The 17104-nt window shown below is 36.5% G+C and overlaps 2 protein-coding genes across 10 annotated transcripts in view; both read right to left on the reverse strand.

Moving 5' to 3' along the window:
- Positions 1-4896, reverse strand: part of TTC33 (tetratricopeptide repeat domain 33) — a 33821-nt gene extending 28925 nt beyond the window's left edge. Inside the window, exons 1-2 of one of the 3 annotated variants that reach the window (XM_067030923.1) lie at positions 4757-4896; positions 1890-2111 (exon numbers count right to left, since the gene is read on the reverse strand). In XM_067030923.1, coding sequence (XP_066887024.1) covers positions 1890-2110 — 221 coding nt within the window. In that variant the 5' untranslated portion in view covers position 2111; positions 4757-4896. Of the gene's footprint in view, positions 1-1889; positions 2112-4530; positions 4724-4756 lie in introns of those variants that run through there. The other 2 variants (XM_067030921.1, XM_067030922.1) reach the window with 2 other exon arrangements.
- A 1082-nt stretch (positions 4897-5978) lies between these two features.
- The window catches only part of PRKAA1 (protein kinase AMP-activated catalytic subunit alpha 1), a 47604-nt gene continuing 36478 nt past the window's right edge, over positions 5979-17104 (reverse strand). For 6 of the 7 annotated variants that reach the window (XM_059063456.2, XM_067030919.1, XM_067030918.1 and 3 more), the window contains 4 exons: positions 16312-16536; positions 13307-13793; positions 13068-13194; positions 8213-11116 (listed from right to left, as the gene is read on the reverse strand). In XM_059063456.2, the coding sequence (XP_058919439.1) occupies positions 10872-11116; positions 13068-13194; positions 13307-13793; positions 16312-16536 (1084 nt within the window). In that variant the 3' untranslated portion in view covers positions 8213-10871. Of the gene's footprint in view, positions 6246-8212; positions 11117-13067; positions 13195-13306; positions 13794-16311; positions 16537-17104 lie in introns of those variants that run through there. The other variant, XM_067030916.1, reaches the window with a different exon arrangement.

Consider the following 17104-nt stretch of genomic DNA (forward strand, 5'->3'; position numbering starts at 1 on the left):
ACACATAAGTCATGAGTAAAGAATTTTATTTTTCATTCATTTGTAAGGTTTATTTGACTAGTATTCCTTTCACTTAATCACAAAATAGAAGTTGAAAATTCTTTTTTTTTTTTTTTCTTGGCCACACCATACGACATGTGCGATCTTAGTTCCCTGACCAGGGATCGAACTAGTACCCACTGCAGTGGAAGACCAGTCTTAACCATTGGACCACCAGGGAAGTCCTAGAAGTTTAAAAATCTTTAAACAACAACAACAACAACAACAACAACAACAACAACAACAACAAAAGCATGACTTCCCTAGTGGTCCAGTGGTTCAGAATCTGCCTTCCAATGCAAGGGACACATGTTCAATCTCTGATCAGGGAACTAAGATCCCACATGCCGTGGGTCAACTAAGCCCACACGCCACAACTAGAGAGAAGCCCATGCAACACAACTAGAGAAGCCCACGAGCCGCAACTAAGACCCAAGGCAGGCAAATAAATAAATAAATATTTAAGAAACCATAAAAAAGGCTGATGTAATGGAGGAAGAGGGAGTACGGGGTTGCCGGGTAGTCAGGGAAGGGTTCGCTGCGAAGAGGACATGTGAGCAGAGATCTGAAGGACAAGACGACAGACATCAGAACACAGAAAATAAGAGCATTTCAGACGGAGTCATAAGACAAAGTTGTATTAAGAACTGTGTTCAAAAACACAAGGAAGGCCAATGTAGTGAAAATGATGGTGGTTTAAGATAAAGTTGATTTGAACGACAGGGACCGAGTTTTATTTTTCTTAATTTAACTTCACTATTCTTCCTTATATTATTTCCTATTTCTTATATTACTTTCAATCAACTTGAATATTCTCTTAGATATTTTAAAATCATTATTTCTATTTATTGTTGGCTTAGAGTAGCCAAACGACTCATTTCTATCAGATTCCTTTAATTCTGTTATCTTTTAAATCTGTGTATACATTACTCCAAAAACCAATGTTAAATAGCTAAAAAACTTAATCATCTCACAGTGTTCTCCATTCAAAATAAAGCATCCAATCCAGCTGATTTCAGTGAAATGACTCAGTGTTTTGACATGCAGGAAAAAAAAATGAGTTATTTTGTTTATACACAAAGTTGGTATCTCTCATCTACCACAGGAAATTCAGAGGGAATCCCATGGCAATAACTGAATAGCTTTTCCCTTCTACACACTAATGTGGTCTAGAGAAAAAGATAAAAACAACAAAGTTAATGAACTTTTAACAGGCATTTACAGGAATTTCTAAAGATGTTTTATGGATGGTCTGAAAATGATTTCATAAATGTGGAAAATTTACAGTTGGTTTTCTTCTGACTAAGACAGAATGGCCAATCTTGCAAAGTTCTACAAGAGAAAAATCTTTGCCTAAAACACTGCAAATGAGAATTCACAATCTAACATTAGGCTGTTAAGCTGTTAGTTGTCCTTATTTATTGTCTACCCTTCACTCCCAATTTGAGGTGCTAATATATTATAGCTTAAGCATTATTTTATGTTTTATATTAAAATGCATTAATAAGATTACTCCCAGAATCAAAAATAATAACATGCCTAGAAACAAAAATGCTGGTTCCTCAACTTTGACTCAGTTATGACAAAAATGATAAACAAGGAATCTTATAACCAACCTTACCGATAGAAAAAAAAAAAAAAAAAAAAAGAAGATAACGAACAAAGAAAAGAATTTTTTTTAAGTGCTTCTTGTTCAGCACTACTTTTAATTTCTCAAACTCTTCAGCACCACAAGGGAGATACCAGTCAAAGGCACAAAGTCCTGACTGCAGATCTCTGGATGATCTGAGGAGTATTCTGTCCTACCAAAGACCAAAACTGTTCTCAAAAAGAAAACTCTAAAAACATACCTTTTATTTTCAGCCAAAGTGGCTCCTTCGTCCTTCAGCTGTTTACTTTTCTCAGCACAGCCTTCAAGGAGAATTTCTTTCCTCCGTTTAATGGCATGAAGCCAGTTCCCTTCATCATTTTCAACTGCATCCTTCTCATCAGCAGCTTCAGCTTCAAACTGCTGGGAAGTGACCTTTGAGACCTTCTCACCAATCTTCCTTTTCCATCCAAAGGAAGCCATTCTGGAAAAGTTACAAGGAAAGAGTTTTAAATTTCAAACTTGGCCTTTTATAGAAGTATTCCAACAAATAGGTAAAGAAAGGATAATAGGATTAGACTGTCACCATTTTTTGACCCCTAATTAAAACAGTGGATCTAGACAATAATCACTGAAGGCTGCTAACATCATAAAGAAAGACAAGTCCACAATTGTATCTCCTGATGGAAGTGACACAGCATCCATGAAGTACTTCTGCCAAAAATTAAAGGCTCAATCAGATCAAACCTCTACCAGTTTACAAGAAATATGGGATACAGATGAGCATGCTAAATAAGATGTCAGAGATGCAGACAGCAAGAAACAGAAACTAAAGAAAAAACTGGCTTCTTCAAGAAATGAACTGCCAGGTTTCTTCAAGAAAAAAAGAAAAGTGAGACTTAAGAAACACACAAATCAAATATGTGTGGACCTTGCTTAGCTACAGGTTCAAACAAGCCAATGGGGAGGAAACCTTTATGAAATAATAGGGGAAATCAGAACAATGATTTCATATTTGATAATATTAAGAAGTTCCTGCTTTTTTTTGGTATAACAGTATTGTGATTATGTTGACAAAAAGAGTGCTTATCTTTTAGGAATACATATTAAAATATTTTACATGAAATTACATGATATCTAGGAATTGCTTCAAAGTAAGTGGGAGTGGGGAGTGCAATATAAGAGAGATATAGATAAAAAGATTGCTTTGAGTTGATAAGCGATGAAGTTAAGTGGTGAATACACAGGATTCTTTGTACTTCCTCTCTCCTTTCATATATGTTTGAAATTTTCCATAAAAAAGGTTTCGGAAAGATTCAAACTTAGGAAATGACTTAATTCACAGAACTATAAGGTTAATCAGAATGATAAGAAATGTTAAATTGCTTTGTAAATCTGCAATAATACACAAATGTAAGGGCTAAGCGAGACAGCATAACTGATGGAACAAAGTTAAAGGAAACCCTGGAAGAACTGAACAAATATTTATTTAGAGAAGGGATTTGCTGAGGGATCGAGAGCTCTTGCTAGTTACATGGATGGGTTTAAAGATACTGAGAAACTCTTGGAATTCTATATAAATTTTTATATGCTTGTGTGCAATCTGCACAAGAGTCTCTAAGCTTTCATTCCATTCTTAAAGAAGCCTATAACCCCAAGAAGATTATGATCAACTGACTGATAAACTATCGAGATAAGGAAAAGCAATGAACCAGAGGTCTCCATAAAACTATCAAAGAATGGGCATTGTGGGAGTAAGGGAGGGAGAGGAATGAAATAGCAAGTAAGTTCTAGCAGATATCAGGATCTTTATCACTGATGCACATGCTGTAGTAAAGTATAAGTAACCACTAGAATGAAGGAGACAAAAAGGCTGAAGTTGGCTATGAGGTCACTAACATGGAAAGGCCCAAGATAATGGCAGATTTTGAAGGGGTAAGAAAATTGTGGGTCATGTGCCTAAGTTCTTAATGAATATGACAAAGTGCCAATAAATTACAGCAATCAGGAAATGTACAGGTTGATACGTGTAAACCACATGCTTTCCACAGGAGAAGAGATCTCTAGAAAAGCCTGTAGGAGTAATGGATTATAAGCTATACTAGGGAATCAGGACAACGCCAAACTCTCTCCCCAGATCCATTATAATAGAGGAGAATGAGTTTCCTGTTTGAAGATGACTGCAAGTAACTTAGGGAAAGAACCAAGAAATGGCTGAAAATGTAAGTGTGGTTACTAAGGAACAGAAGTCCGGAGGCCCAGAAGGAGAACAACATGAGAATGGATCGTTAGGAAGGTCTCACGAGATAACAGAATAACTCAAGATAAGAAAGAAGTCTTGTATTTATGACTGTCCCTAAAGGTAACAAGGATGAGGATGATTCAGTTTTCTGGCTTCAAGTTTCCAAGTTGGCAATGTGCGGGACCAAGACGTGTGGGAACTCTAATAATACAGACATTATACCCTGCCACAAGCTAGAGAATGCTTTTCTTCACTGCGACGTAAAATGCAGCACCCAAGACGAGAAACCTGATGAACACAAACAGGTAATGAAAACAGCATCCTTCCGGGTACAGGGATGTAGTCGGAGGTGAGGAATTCAAGAACTGGTTTACCCGAAAATGTTACCGCAAAAGAGAAACCAGCATTAGCGATTTCCCCTCATTTTGCACAACAGTAAAGCAGAGCGAAGTTCTTAAAGGCTGCCCAAGACGTCACCCGCGAGTTCACAGCCCCGCCCGCGGCCGCGGGCCCCTGCCACGCTGGGGGCAAAGCCAGCTCGCTGCCGCTCCTCCCGCCGCTCAGGGCAGGTCAAAGCCGCACCGCCCGCCTCGGAAGCCGCCCCGGGCGCGGGTGCCAGGGAGGGCCCGGTCCCCAGACTTGCTGGTCCCTAGAGACCAACCTTAGCGTCCCGGCTCTGCCACACCCGCGGTGGGCCTCAACTCCGACTTCCGAAGCTCCTTTCTCCCGTTACCCCAAGACCCACCAGCCTCGCTTCCCTCAACTTTCCCCAGCTTCTACCACAGACCCGTAGCCCGTTACCTGATGACCACTCCCTGGGTCCCGTGTTTACATTCCGCTTGCCCTTTGCCCACCGGAAACGGAAGTTACCGCGCCCGACCTCCTACCTGCTTGCCGTAGGTGCAGGGTCTCCCAAGATAGGGGGTTGCCCGATGTGGGGCGTGCGAACAGTCTAGAGAAGCTGGCAGGGAAGAGGCGACTCTTAGCGCTTTTCTCTTCCGCAATCCTTTCCCCGGGACCACAAATCCCAGAAGTCACTGCGGCCGCCCCCACCCCATTATTACCCTCCGAGGCTGGTAGTCCGGGCTGCCCGGGCCGGGATCGCCCTCTAGCGGCAGACGAGAGCGTCGGCGCGCGGGGGCCCACAGCTCGGGAGCGTGGGAAACCGCGGCTGCGCGGGCTGTGTGCGCGCGGAGAGGACAGCCCTGGCGGTACGAGTCCATCCAGTCAGCAGGTAAAGCGGAAGAGGCCCGGGAAAACGAGTTGGGGGCAATCCAGAGCATTGACTCACGACTCTTCCTAAAGGAGTTTACAACCTAGTTGATGAGGTCGTCCAGACGCTGAAGACAGAGGCAAACCCGACTGAAAAAGGATACGGCCGTGGCTCAACCGTTGGGGAAAAAAAACCCCAAAAAGTTGGACTCCATTTCTCTAAAGAAGAAAGAATTATGGCCCGAAAGTAGCTGTCTTGAAAAGAAAAAAAAGTGGGGACATGTAATACAGGAAGTGTTTAGGAAATTGAAAAATTAAGATCGTTTTGATTTCTCAATGTCGCTGTGGATCATTTTTGTAGACCAGTTTTTCTCAACCTCAAGGCAGTAACATTTCCAACGGGATGATTCTTTGTTGGTAGAAGGGGGCCTTTCCTGTGCGGGGCAGGGTGTTTAGCGGCATCCCCGGATGGCATACCCACTGGATGCCATTAGCATCCACTCCCACCCCACCAGCTGTGACAAGCAAAAATGTCTCCAGACATGAGAAAATGTCCCTTGGAAAATGATGGAACCCCCCACCCCACCCCTACCCCATTGAGAACCACTGATGGGGAGCAAGGATTCTCCAAAGGTGATCCTCAGACCCCCTGAGGGTCGTCAAGATCCTTTCAAAGTCAAAACTATCTCTATTTTCATACTAACATGAAGACATCATTTTACCTTTTTCACAATGTTGACATTTGCGCTGAGAGTGCAAAAGCAGTGGTGGCTAAAACCACTGGCACCTCAGTCCGAATCAGGGCAATGCTACCAAGCTGTACTAGTAGTCATTGTATTCTCCACCACTGTACACACTCATTGTAAAAAAAAGAAGATGCAGTCCCTCAAAGTCCTTGAAGAAGCAGTAGAAATTATTTTATTAAAATGACCCTTGAGTACACATTTTCTTTAATATTGTGTGACAAAAATGGGAGGTACAAAGTTCTTTTGCTGTATATTGAAGTATGATGTCTCCAGATAAAAGCACTCGTGAAATTGCGTTATAGACTGAAGTAGACGCTTTTTTCGTGGAATACAACTTTTGCTTAGAAGGGCTGACACCCCTGCTGGTTATTCAGGCTTGGGTCTGACAGGACTTTTCGTGAAAATGAACAAAGGGAGCCTGTTACATCAAGGAAAACAATCGACAGTTACCAATGATAAAATTCAAGAATTTAAGCAAAAATCATCATTCTGGAAAACATGTATTTGCCACAGAGATCTTGCCAGCTTCCCAGTACTTTCAGATTTTTCCGATGAGATCAGTGGTGGTATCAGATGCAATTTTTATTTATAATATATTGTTGGATTAAATGTTTCAACATTGGTAAGAACTGTGGAAGTGAACCAATTTTTTCAAAATGAGCAATATGCAATTGTGGTAGCCAACCTCCAAGATAGCCACCTGTGATCCCTACTCCTGGCATTCATACTATTGTGTAGTTCCTTCCCACATCATACCAGGATTGTTTTGTGTTGCCTGTAGGATAGGGCAGATGTGATAGCATACCACTTCTGATATGATATCACTTCTGATATTAATAAAAAAGACACTACTGAGGTGGTGGCAATGTTACTTCATCTGGGTTAGAGGTTTACATGGCCATGTTCATTGCAAACCTAAAACACTGAAAATACATCAAGCCAAATATTTTATGATTTGTGCACTTTTCTGTATATGTTATACCTCTATAAAGCTCTTTAAAATATATGTGTCCCTAACAAGGCATTCAGAGCAGGATTTATGAGTTATGGTTACATTCGTAGTGCTTGGTTCATAGTTGCCTTATGAGGGGCTATAGTTTGCAGAGTAAAATAATTAAACGGTGCTCGAAGCTGTACCCCTTTCTAAAAGGAGTCTTTCCTAAATCTCTCAAATAACTTAATCTTGATCCACTCTACCCTAGTAAAGGCGACCTCCAACACTAAGTGTTCACACTTCACCCACCACTTTCCTACTTTCTTTGGTCTATGATCATAATGCATCTATTTATATATTTAATAATTTCCCATGCTGTCTGTATAGACAACATGATCATCTTCCAAGTTGCTAGAAATCCTCTACATTTGTCATAGTTGTTTACTGTCATCCACAATAAATAGAACAGTTCAATAACTATTTATCAGACAAGAGAATTTCTTGTACAGTTTTGTTCAGTCAGGGTACTTAAGAGTAATTAATTTCCCTAAAAGAACAATCTATGTGCTGTTCATAACAGTCTAGTACTGTGTTCTGTTAAAATTATCAAGCTATTTTAAGGATTCAGAATGTCAGCAATCTAACACAAGCCCTGCCAACAATGCCGTATAAGATTTCATACTGATTGAATTCTAACAGTAGTGGAATTCTAACCAAATCTAATGTTAGCAGCCAAAGATAACTGCTCTGATTTTTATTGTATATAACTTAATATTTTGTTCAGGTGGTTAATTTTTAGATGAAACAAAAACTCACTAATTTAGATGAGACAAAAATCACCACATTCAAGTGCTAAAATTTGTTCAAGCACTATACTTTAGGCACATTGTTTAAAAAGTGCACAGATGGTTGGCCCTAACAAGTGCCTTTTTTTTTTTCCATGTAGTTTTCCCAGAAGTTAAAAAAGTTAAGCACATTCATTGTAAGCCGATGAAAAATAATGTTTTTCTTTATTATCCATTTTCCAAATCAAAGTATTTGAAATTGTATCCTTAAATATACTCTGGTCAAGACATACATGAACAAGTCTCAGAAATATTGTACCACAAAGATTGATTTCTACCATACTACCAATTTATAGTTATGTTTTATGTGGACTTTTATTCATCTAGTGAAGAGAACTCACGATGAAAATATGATTTCTGTTGTGGATGGGGGAGATGGAAGGAGTTAAGGGGAAAAGATTTAAATACATTTTTTTCTTTCACTCCAAAGGTTCATGGAGTTCTACATCCACCCATAGCCCACCAGTCATTAGTTCAGTGTGAATGGTATCACTACAAGGTCAAAAAGTAGGGGGGGGGCAGGGTGAGAGGGCAGGACTTTTTGTACAAAATCATTTAAAACTCTGAAAAACTACAGACCCATCCAAAGAAAAAATATAATCAAAGTAAAAGCAATGGAGTTTATTTCAGTGAAATTATTTTAAATTAGATATGATATATTAAGCTCCCATATCCCCCAACCTGGTAGAAAAGTTCCTTTCAGTGAGAAATCATTTATTTTAATGGCAAAACTTTTACATATCAGTAAAATCTGTTATATTTAAAACTATGTATACAGTACATTTCTGGCAAAAACCTTATACATCTTTCAGTTGTCAAGACAAAGTAAAAATATGGTTGCATAAAATCACAAAAAAATATAAATTGCTGAAAAGATAATAAAAAAAGATTAAAAATCATTTGCATTGACTCCCTTACATCTTCAATTAGTAAGAATTTGCAAACAACAGTAAATTTCTGAAAATTCTGATGCAACCTTGACATACTCAACCAAAAGTTGTCATTTCAAATATCCCAGCTTAAAAAAAGAATTTACTGCAATAGTCTGTGCATTTATTATACTATTTGTACAAGTGCAATATTTAAATATCTTCAAAATAAAACTCAGTAACTAAAAGGAACCACAATAACTTAAAAGAAGCAGTTTACAAAATTAACAATTTTTAGAAGGTCCTATTTAATTGGTTCCTCTTTTTGTTCCCTGCTCCCCACAACAGGTTATAGAGACATTACAACGATGTCTTAGTTCTATATACAAATCTGTAGCTTTAAAAATACAGTCTTCTGTTCTTAACATTAGGAACATAATGCTGCATTTAGAGCCTACATGAAGTCAATATCCTCAAAACAGAGGGCCACATACAAGTTATAAATACAGTTTGAACATATTTAAATGGAACTCCTATAATTTTATACAGCTTTCAGATTCTAAGTTGAATAGAATAAGCCCTGGACAAAAGGAAGCAAGGTTTTTTTTTGAATTCAGTGCATGTTTCTAGGGGTACTGGAGCCAAATCTACAACTACAGTAAGTATGCAAGCTATCGTGACATTTGAGTACATTATCATCTGGTTACAAAGGAGCCAAAAACAATACTATAGTACAAAGAGTCTTAAAAGAGAAAAAAAGATAGTTCCATTGCAATGGAAAAATAATTAATACCAAAAACTTTTTCTTGAAGTTAAAATATAGTATAAGGCAATTATGGGTGACACTAATTTTTTATTACCATACACATGATACGAATTTTATCTGAGGTGACTCTAAATTTTTTTCTTATACCTATTATGTAATGCATTATACTAAGAGCAAGAAAAAATATAAATCAGAGCTCTTAGGAAGATTAAGCAACTTTAGGCAGTTTCCATAATGCTACTTTTTAAAAAATAATTAAAATCCAAAGCAAATGTTACTATTTAGAAGAACTAACTGATCTGTTCCATATTTTATTGAAACAATAATAAAGTAATAGCTGATGAAGGAAACACCAAATGCAATGTATAAACTTTAATTGGAGCCTGGTTTGAAATAAATTTGTAGGACAACAGGGGAAATCTAAACATGCATGATTAGATGGCATTAGAGAGTTATTAATTTTTAACGGTATTACGGGTTTTTTTAGGAGAACGTCATCGTTTTTTTAGGAGATGCTTGAAGTGTTGAGGGGTGATGAATATACATGCAAAATCCAAATGGTTCAGGGGAAAAAAGCATACACACACACACACACACACACATATATATATAACTGTATCTATATACAGATATAGATAAAGCATATATGGCAAAATGTTAACAAATGTTGAATCTAAGTGGTAGATACACGTGATCACCTTACAGCCTTTCAACTTTTCTTTTAAAAAAATGTCCATAATGAAGTCTAGGAAAAAAAGTCGTATCTGAGCATTTAAATAGTTTGTAAGACATGTTCTATGCACTGAATCAATTTAAAAGATACATGATTGAATGACTAGAAATTTTTGCATACATTTAATACTGACTGACATGATGAGCAGGACTTTGTGATATTGGCAAAACCAGCATGATTTATTTACAGTATATGCAACACAGCTCTTGTGACAAAAAGAGCAATTTATGTACAGAATATAGTGGGACAAATTATAAAATTAAACTTCGTGCCTAGAGTATCTGAATATATAAGTTCTGTGTGTTTTTGGACTTACCAAACAAAAGAAAAAAATTTAAATGTGTCCAATATCTTCAAGGTGACTTACCATATACTACAGAATATTAAGAATATTAAGGAGGGGATATGGAAGAATCATCCAGGCTGTCCCTACTGTTGAAGATACTTGCTATTTAAGGAGCCCAGAAAACAAAATCACCTATAGAGTTCTCTGGGGATTCTAGGCAAATATTTATTGAATAAATTTATGAAGCAAATATATAACACATCAACACGTAATTAATATATGAAGGCCTTTATGGTAAATTAATATTTGACAAAGCCCTGTATACATTAAATATAAAATAGCCAAAAATCAAGTAAGCCTGAGAGAACTATAGTTCATTGTGTATATTATATTATTCTATATGCCTACTGAACAATGAACAAAATTACCTTAATTCATTTCTGCACATTATGCTTTTAACTATTAATCATGTTCCAGTCCCTGTGCAAACTGCATTCCGAAAGGCCAACCCTCAATTATAATTATGTATAACTTGATTATAAATGGAAGCATTTGGCTATGATTTATTATGCATGCTTATTGCTATCAAAGAAATAAGCAAAGTTTTAGGTTTACTGTGCAAGAATTTTAATTAGATTTGCACACATCTCAAAAAATTCTATTGTGTGACTTCCAGGTCTTGGAGTTAAGTCAACAGAAGGAGAGTCAAGTGAGGTTACAGATGAGGTAAGAGAAGCTTCTGAGGATTTTCCTTGAGCCTCAGCATCTGAATCATTCCTTTGGCAAGCTCGATAGTTGCTAACTGAGCCCGATCTCTGTGGAGTAGCAGTCCCTGATTTGGCTTCAGTAATTTCATCTGGGTAAAAAAAAATTCAATTTGTTATAATCCATGACACCCTCCCCCAAATTTTAATAGTATTTAATTTGCTTCTTTAAATGAGATCACTGACCAGCTAACAAGAGCATGTTTATTTTGCATACCTCCTAAAACAGAAGCAATGAATCTCTATTATGCCACTTGCCTTTTTTACACACAGCAACGTATTCCCCTAATGACTTATTAAGATTGGGTACATATCTGGCTCCTCATCAGTCTTGCAATCCAGGATTAAGAGAGCCCAATAAACTAATAATGAGGCTTAATAAACATTCCCTAGCAATAAAAGTCAAACTTTCTATATTAAAATCATAGAATAAATGAACTTAAAATTTGAATCTTGGAAATCATCTCATCTAACTCCTCGTTTTATTGATAAGAAAACATAAACCCTTTAAGAGTTAAGTGACAAATGAACAGAGAGGTAAATCTAGAACCCAAGTCTCCTAACTCTCATCTTGGTGCTCTTCGTTCTCCCACTTTGTCTTCATATTTGATTTAAGATCTTATAAAAGAACAACAATTCCAATGAACAAAAATCAAGGAAAACCTAAGTTGGGAACACAATATAAAACAGTAAATGTCCGTTCAATTGGTAAACCCAGGTACTAATAAACCTAAGGTTCATGTATTTAATCCAAATACAATGGAAAAAAATAAAACCCATTCTGTATCTCACACTGCGTTAGTAAGTGTTAGAAGAAAAATACCATCTAGACATAGACAAACAGGTTTAGCCAATATAACACAGCTCAAAACTGTGTCTTTCTGATACTATGTAGGTACTATCTTTGAGTTTACAAAGAAGACAAAAAATTCACATGTAAATCTCATCTAATAATTCCATATAATCTTAAATGAACAAAAGTGGCAACATATCTTAATTCAATTGATTTGGCCAATGAAGAATTGCCTTAAACTTACTTAATTAAAGGTTCTGGGGGGCTTTCCTGGTGGCGCAGTGGTTGAGAACTCACCTGCCAATGCAGGGGACACAGGTTTGGGCCCTGGTCTGGAAGATCCCACATGCTGCGGAGCAACTAAGCCCATGCGCCACAACTACTGAGTCTGCTCTCTAGAGCCCACGAGCCACAACTACTAAGCCCGTGTGCCACAACTACTGAGCCTGCGCTCTAGAGCCCGCGAGCCACAGCTACTGAGCCCATGTGCCACAACTACTGAAGCCCGCACACCTAGAGCCCGTGCTCCGCAACAAGAGAAGCCACCACAGTGATAAGCCCACACACCACAATGAAGAGTAGCCCCTGCTCGCTGCAGCTAGAGAGAGCCCGCGTGCAGCAACAAAGACCCAATGCAGCCAAAAATAATTAATTAATTTTTAAAAAACGGTTCTGTTTGTGAGAGAACATTTATATATATATATATACATATATATATATATATACACACACACACACACAGCTATAGCCTTTCATAATGCTGGCGTAGAATTATTATTGATATTTATTTGAATTATGAGTCAAATGTGTTCCATCAGGCTTTTTAATAGATAAGGTAAATTAGTTTTAAGAGTGTATATGCATGGGAGATCTGAATTAATGTACATTTCAAACCATGGTATGATTTTGCACCATTTACTAGAAGTCAACATTTATTGTAAATAAAACATTTTATCTTACCACAATGAACTACAAAAAACAGAAATGTAACAGAAACTATCACTTTAGGATCAGGCTGTATCAGGCTTTAAGGATCTAAGAAGATAATCTTAAAAGGACACTAAACTGTTCACAAGATACACAAATGTTCACATCAACAAAGGCACAAAATCTTATATTCTATGTTCTTTTGCTACTGAATTACTAGGAACAATTCAAGAAGCTTCAAAAGAATCAAAGATTTACTAAAATGCCAAATTAGGTAACAAGGTCTAGTATGTCATCTATGTTGTTCTGTGTGATGTACATACCATCAATACTACGGAAATCCAATAAGTATGTTCTACTGTCCACTTGGTATAACTGTAGACTCATTTTGGAGAATGTACTTGTCACAGGATTCTTCCTTCGAACACGCAAATAATATGGATTTACAACCTAGCATATGGTATGGAGAAAAACAAAGTCAAAAGGAATTCTTCTATAAAATATTATATAGACTACAGATTTGTCAAATGTGCTAATAATCAGAATGCTCTTTCTTTCTTACCTTCCATTCATAATCCAGTTGTTTAATTGCTCTACAAACTTCTGCCATGATATCATTTGGTCGACTTTGACTTCTAATTCCCAAATGCCATTTTGCTTTCCTTACACCTTGGTGTTTGGATTTCTGTGGATTTAATTCATCGAGGGTATGGCGTGCCCTTGGTGTTTCAGCAACCAAGAATGGTACTCTTTCAGGATGGGGCCGGGTCAAGTGGTGATCATCGAGAAAAGAATCAGGTGGGCTTGTTGCCAAGTAGAAATCTTTGGCCTCATTCATTATTCTCCTGTTATCTATTATGAGGTGGTAGGCAACTGCCAAAGGGTCCTGGTGATTTCTGTTATAAAGGCAGCTGAGAACCTCCTCTTCTGAGCATTCAAATTTTTCACATACTTCTTTTAAGGCTTCATCATCAATCATGGTTGAACTATATGATGGATCCTCAGGAAAGAGATATTTTGGAAGGTCCTGTTTAAACCATTCATGTTCCCTGAGAGAAAATGGCAGGGGTCAGAAGGACTTCAAGGAGAGATGAGACTGAAAGTAACAGTTTGGGGGAATTTAGGATATGATTTCATTTATATTTATACTCATACTGTATTATCATTTTTTTAAAAACTGAGATTTTCCTCTTCTGGCTCACATTTCATTGTATATGTTAAGGGAAATTCTCCAGCCTTCCTCTGATTTTAAGAGGGAGAAAACACTGCTGGAGCAACCAGAAACCAAGTGTCTACACTTTAAAGTTCTGGAACAAATGGCAATGGCAAAGACCATGTTACTTCCAGCTCCAAAAGAGAACAAAATTAGTCTGTGGATTCATTATAATACTCTTTGGATATAATGTTAAGTGAAAAAATATATAACAACAACAAAAATGGACGACTACTATTCACTGAGTGCTTACTATGTGGTAGAATTTAGGCTAAACACTTCATATATTTTATCTCACCTCATTTTCAAACAACTCTGTGAAGGTAATATCCCCTTATTTTAATGAAGGAACTGAGGATTTCCTAACTTCCTATATAGAAGGATATTTTTGACTTGAACTATGTAAAAAAAAAATATGCTAAAACTAAAAACATTAAGAGAGGAAAACACCCAAAAGAACAAATGATGATATTCTGGGTAATGGAATTAAAAATCACTTTAATTCTCTAAATTTTTTGGTGTTTGCTAAGTCTTTTCCAATTGTCACATATTTCATTTAAATTGGAAAAAACACGTAAAACACAAGAAAAAGCACCTCTCACTAAGAGATTCTGAAATATAAATTTTACAGAATGACTAGTCCTTCTCCTCTAGTGGCAAAGTCATGCTCTGCCACTCACAGGCTGTTTTTTAGCTAGTCTGTAGCATATGAAATAAATGGAAAGGAACGAAGCTTTTTTCTTTCTTTTTTTTAAAAATTGGAATATAGTTGATTTACAATGTTGTGTTACTTTCTGCTGTACAGCACAGTGAATCCAGTTATATATATACATATATCCACTTTTTTAGATTCTTTTCCCATGTAAGTCATTACATAGTATTGAATAGAGTTCCCTGTGCTATACAGTAGGTCCTTATTAGTTATCTATTTTAGGAAGCAAGCTTTAAGTTCTACATATGATCTTTCTGCTTCATTATCCTAATGCTTTCTTCTTTACTATTCCCAGATATACGTCTGATTTCTTTCTTCCTTCTCCCTCCATCTCAGAGAATTGTGCTGTCTAGCCATTAGAAGACCAAAAGAGAAATTTCCATAAGGGGAAAAAGAAAGAAAAATGACGGTAGAAGAAACAAAGTTTGCAGTTTTTTAAAAAATCTTCATCAGAAATGGCCTGCCCAAATTTGAGAAGGAGATTTGTCACCACCACTTTTGCCTTATTTAAACTATTCCGTGGAACCATATGCAACTGGCAAAACTGATGGACTTTTTTACCTACAAAACAATGATTTCATATGTAATTCAATGTATACTACTACAAAAACAAACATGTCATTGATTGAATTAAAATTTTCTCATTCCCTGAGATGAACAAAAGGAAAAAATACAATAATTTATAAGATCAGAACTCAAATAGCAACACACAAATTTACTACGAAAAAATATTAGTCCCCATGAGAATACATAAAAGTCAAACATGAAGCATACTATAGAAAATCTTAAAGAATCACTACCAAATCTAATACCCAACCAGGGTCCTTTTTATTTTTTATTAGCTCTTTTTTAAAATTAAAAAGTAATACACTGACAAGTACAGGTTTCTGGTAACTGACTATACTGCTGAACTGAATGAATAAGCATCTTCAGAACTCTAATGGAAAACTGATTAATTCATAAAAGTGCTAACAAAAGATCAAGATGAAAAAAAATTAATTACATGGGACTGAGTGAACTGATGAGGATGATTATAATTTTTGTGACTTTCTGTTTGAATTTTAAAAAAATGTTAAAAAAAAAAGTAACTTACTGGTGTCCTAAGAACTAGTGTGGAGTGACAAAACTGACAGCTTCCTCCACTTCTGACTTTCACTCCTCTACCTTATTTTGTAAGCACCTATGTTTCTGATCAGATATTATCCTGTTTGAAATGCCTAGAAGAGATTATATTTTCCTTACTGAACCCCAAGTATATTATTACAGTACTTAGCTAAGAGTGAATTCCCCTCTATTTTAGTTACAGTATACACATTTACTTTAATAAAAAATATCATATTCAGAATTTCATTAAAGCAACTTTGTAGATATATGGAATTTAAAAAAAGTAATATAATGTTCACTGCTACAATTTCAAAACAAAGAAACAAAAGCAAAAAAGTGAAAGCCCTTCCTCCTACCCATCTTACTTCCCTAAAGCAGCCAGGTTAGTATGTGTTCTTAAATATCAAAATAAAATAAATGAGTCTATACACTATTTTTAACAGAAAAACAGGATTACATTGTACATACTGTTCTGCAAAATTTTCTTTCACTTATATCACTGATACTACTAGATCTGATAATCAAGTTGCTTTATCACCTGATATCTTTGATTGTGGCTCTCTTCATGGGATCCACCTGCAGCATATGTTTCAAAAGGCTAATCACAGAAGGGTTTAAATACTGAGGGGTATAAAAGATCCCATCACATATCTTCTTAAAAAGAGTTGGCACATGATCATCATCAAATGGAAGTGTTCCACATAATAAAGCATAGAGAATAACCCCACTGCTCCATATATCTACCTCTGGACCAGCATACAGTCTGTAACAGGAAATATCAATTAGATTAAACAATCATTAGTAATTTAAAGAGTAAATCAATTAATCATTTTAAATATAGATACTTCATAAAGAATTATTAGTCAGAATATGGTTTCTATAAGTCACTGCTGTGTACTACACGTACAGATTCTATACTAATTCTATCAGTATGATCTTTGAAAACAAAAATTAAGAATTTTTTAAAGTTACAGACTATAGCTAAAATTCTCTCCATACTACCTCACAAGGGTCCTCATGATATCCAATCAATGGGGCCAAACTTTGAACAAACATATCATTACTGAATTTAAAACCATTATCTTTTGGTTACAGAGGAGAGATTAAGTGATCTTTCATCAAGTGAGAATGTTCTTTAGTGATGGACTCTAAACCCACTCTCCGCAATAACCCGAGACCTCATACCAAGGTAAAAGGGGCCTGAGGCTGCAGAATGAAGCCCAGCTAACTAATTCGCAGAAGATTTTAAACTCTTATTTGCAGTACACTGTAACCTACTGACTTAACTAGCTACTGACTAATTAGATAACCCATTCAAAGTCTGGCTTCAG

The sequence above is a fragment of the Kogia breviceps genome, chromosome 4, assembly GCF_026419965.1.
Source record: "Kogia breviceps isolate mKogBre1 chromosome 4, mKogBre1 haplotype 1, whole genome shotgun sequence".
NCBI lineage: Eukaryota > Metazoa > Chordata > Mammalia > Artiodactyla > Physeteridae > Kogia > Kogia breviceps.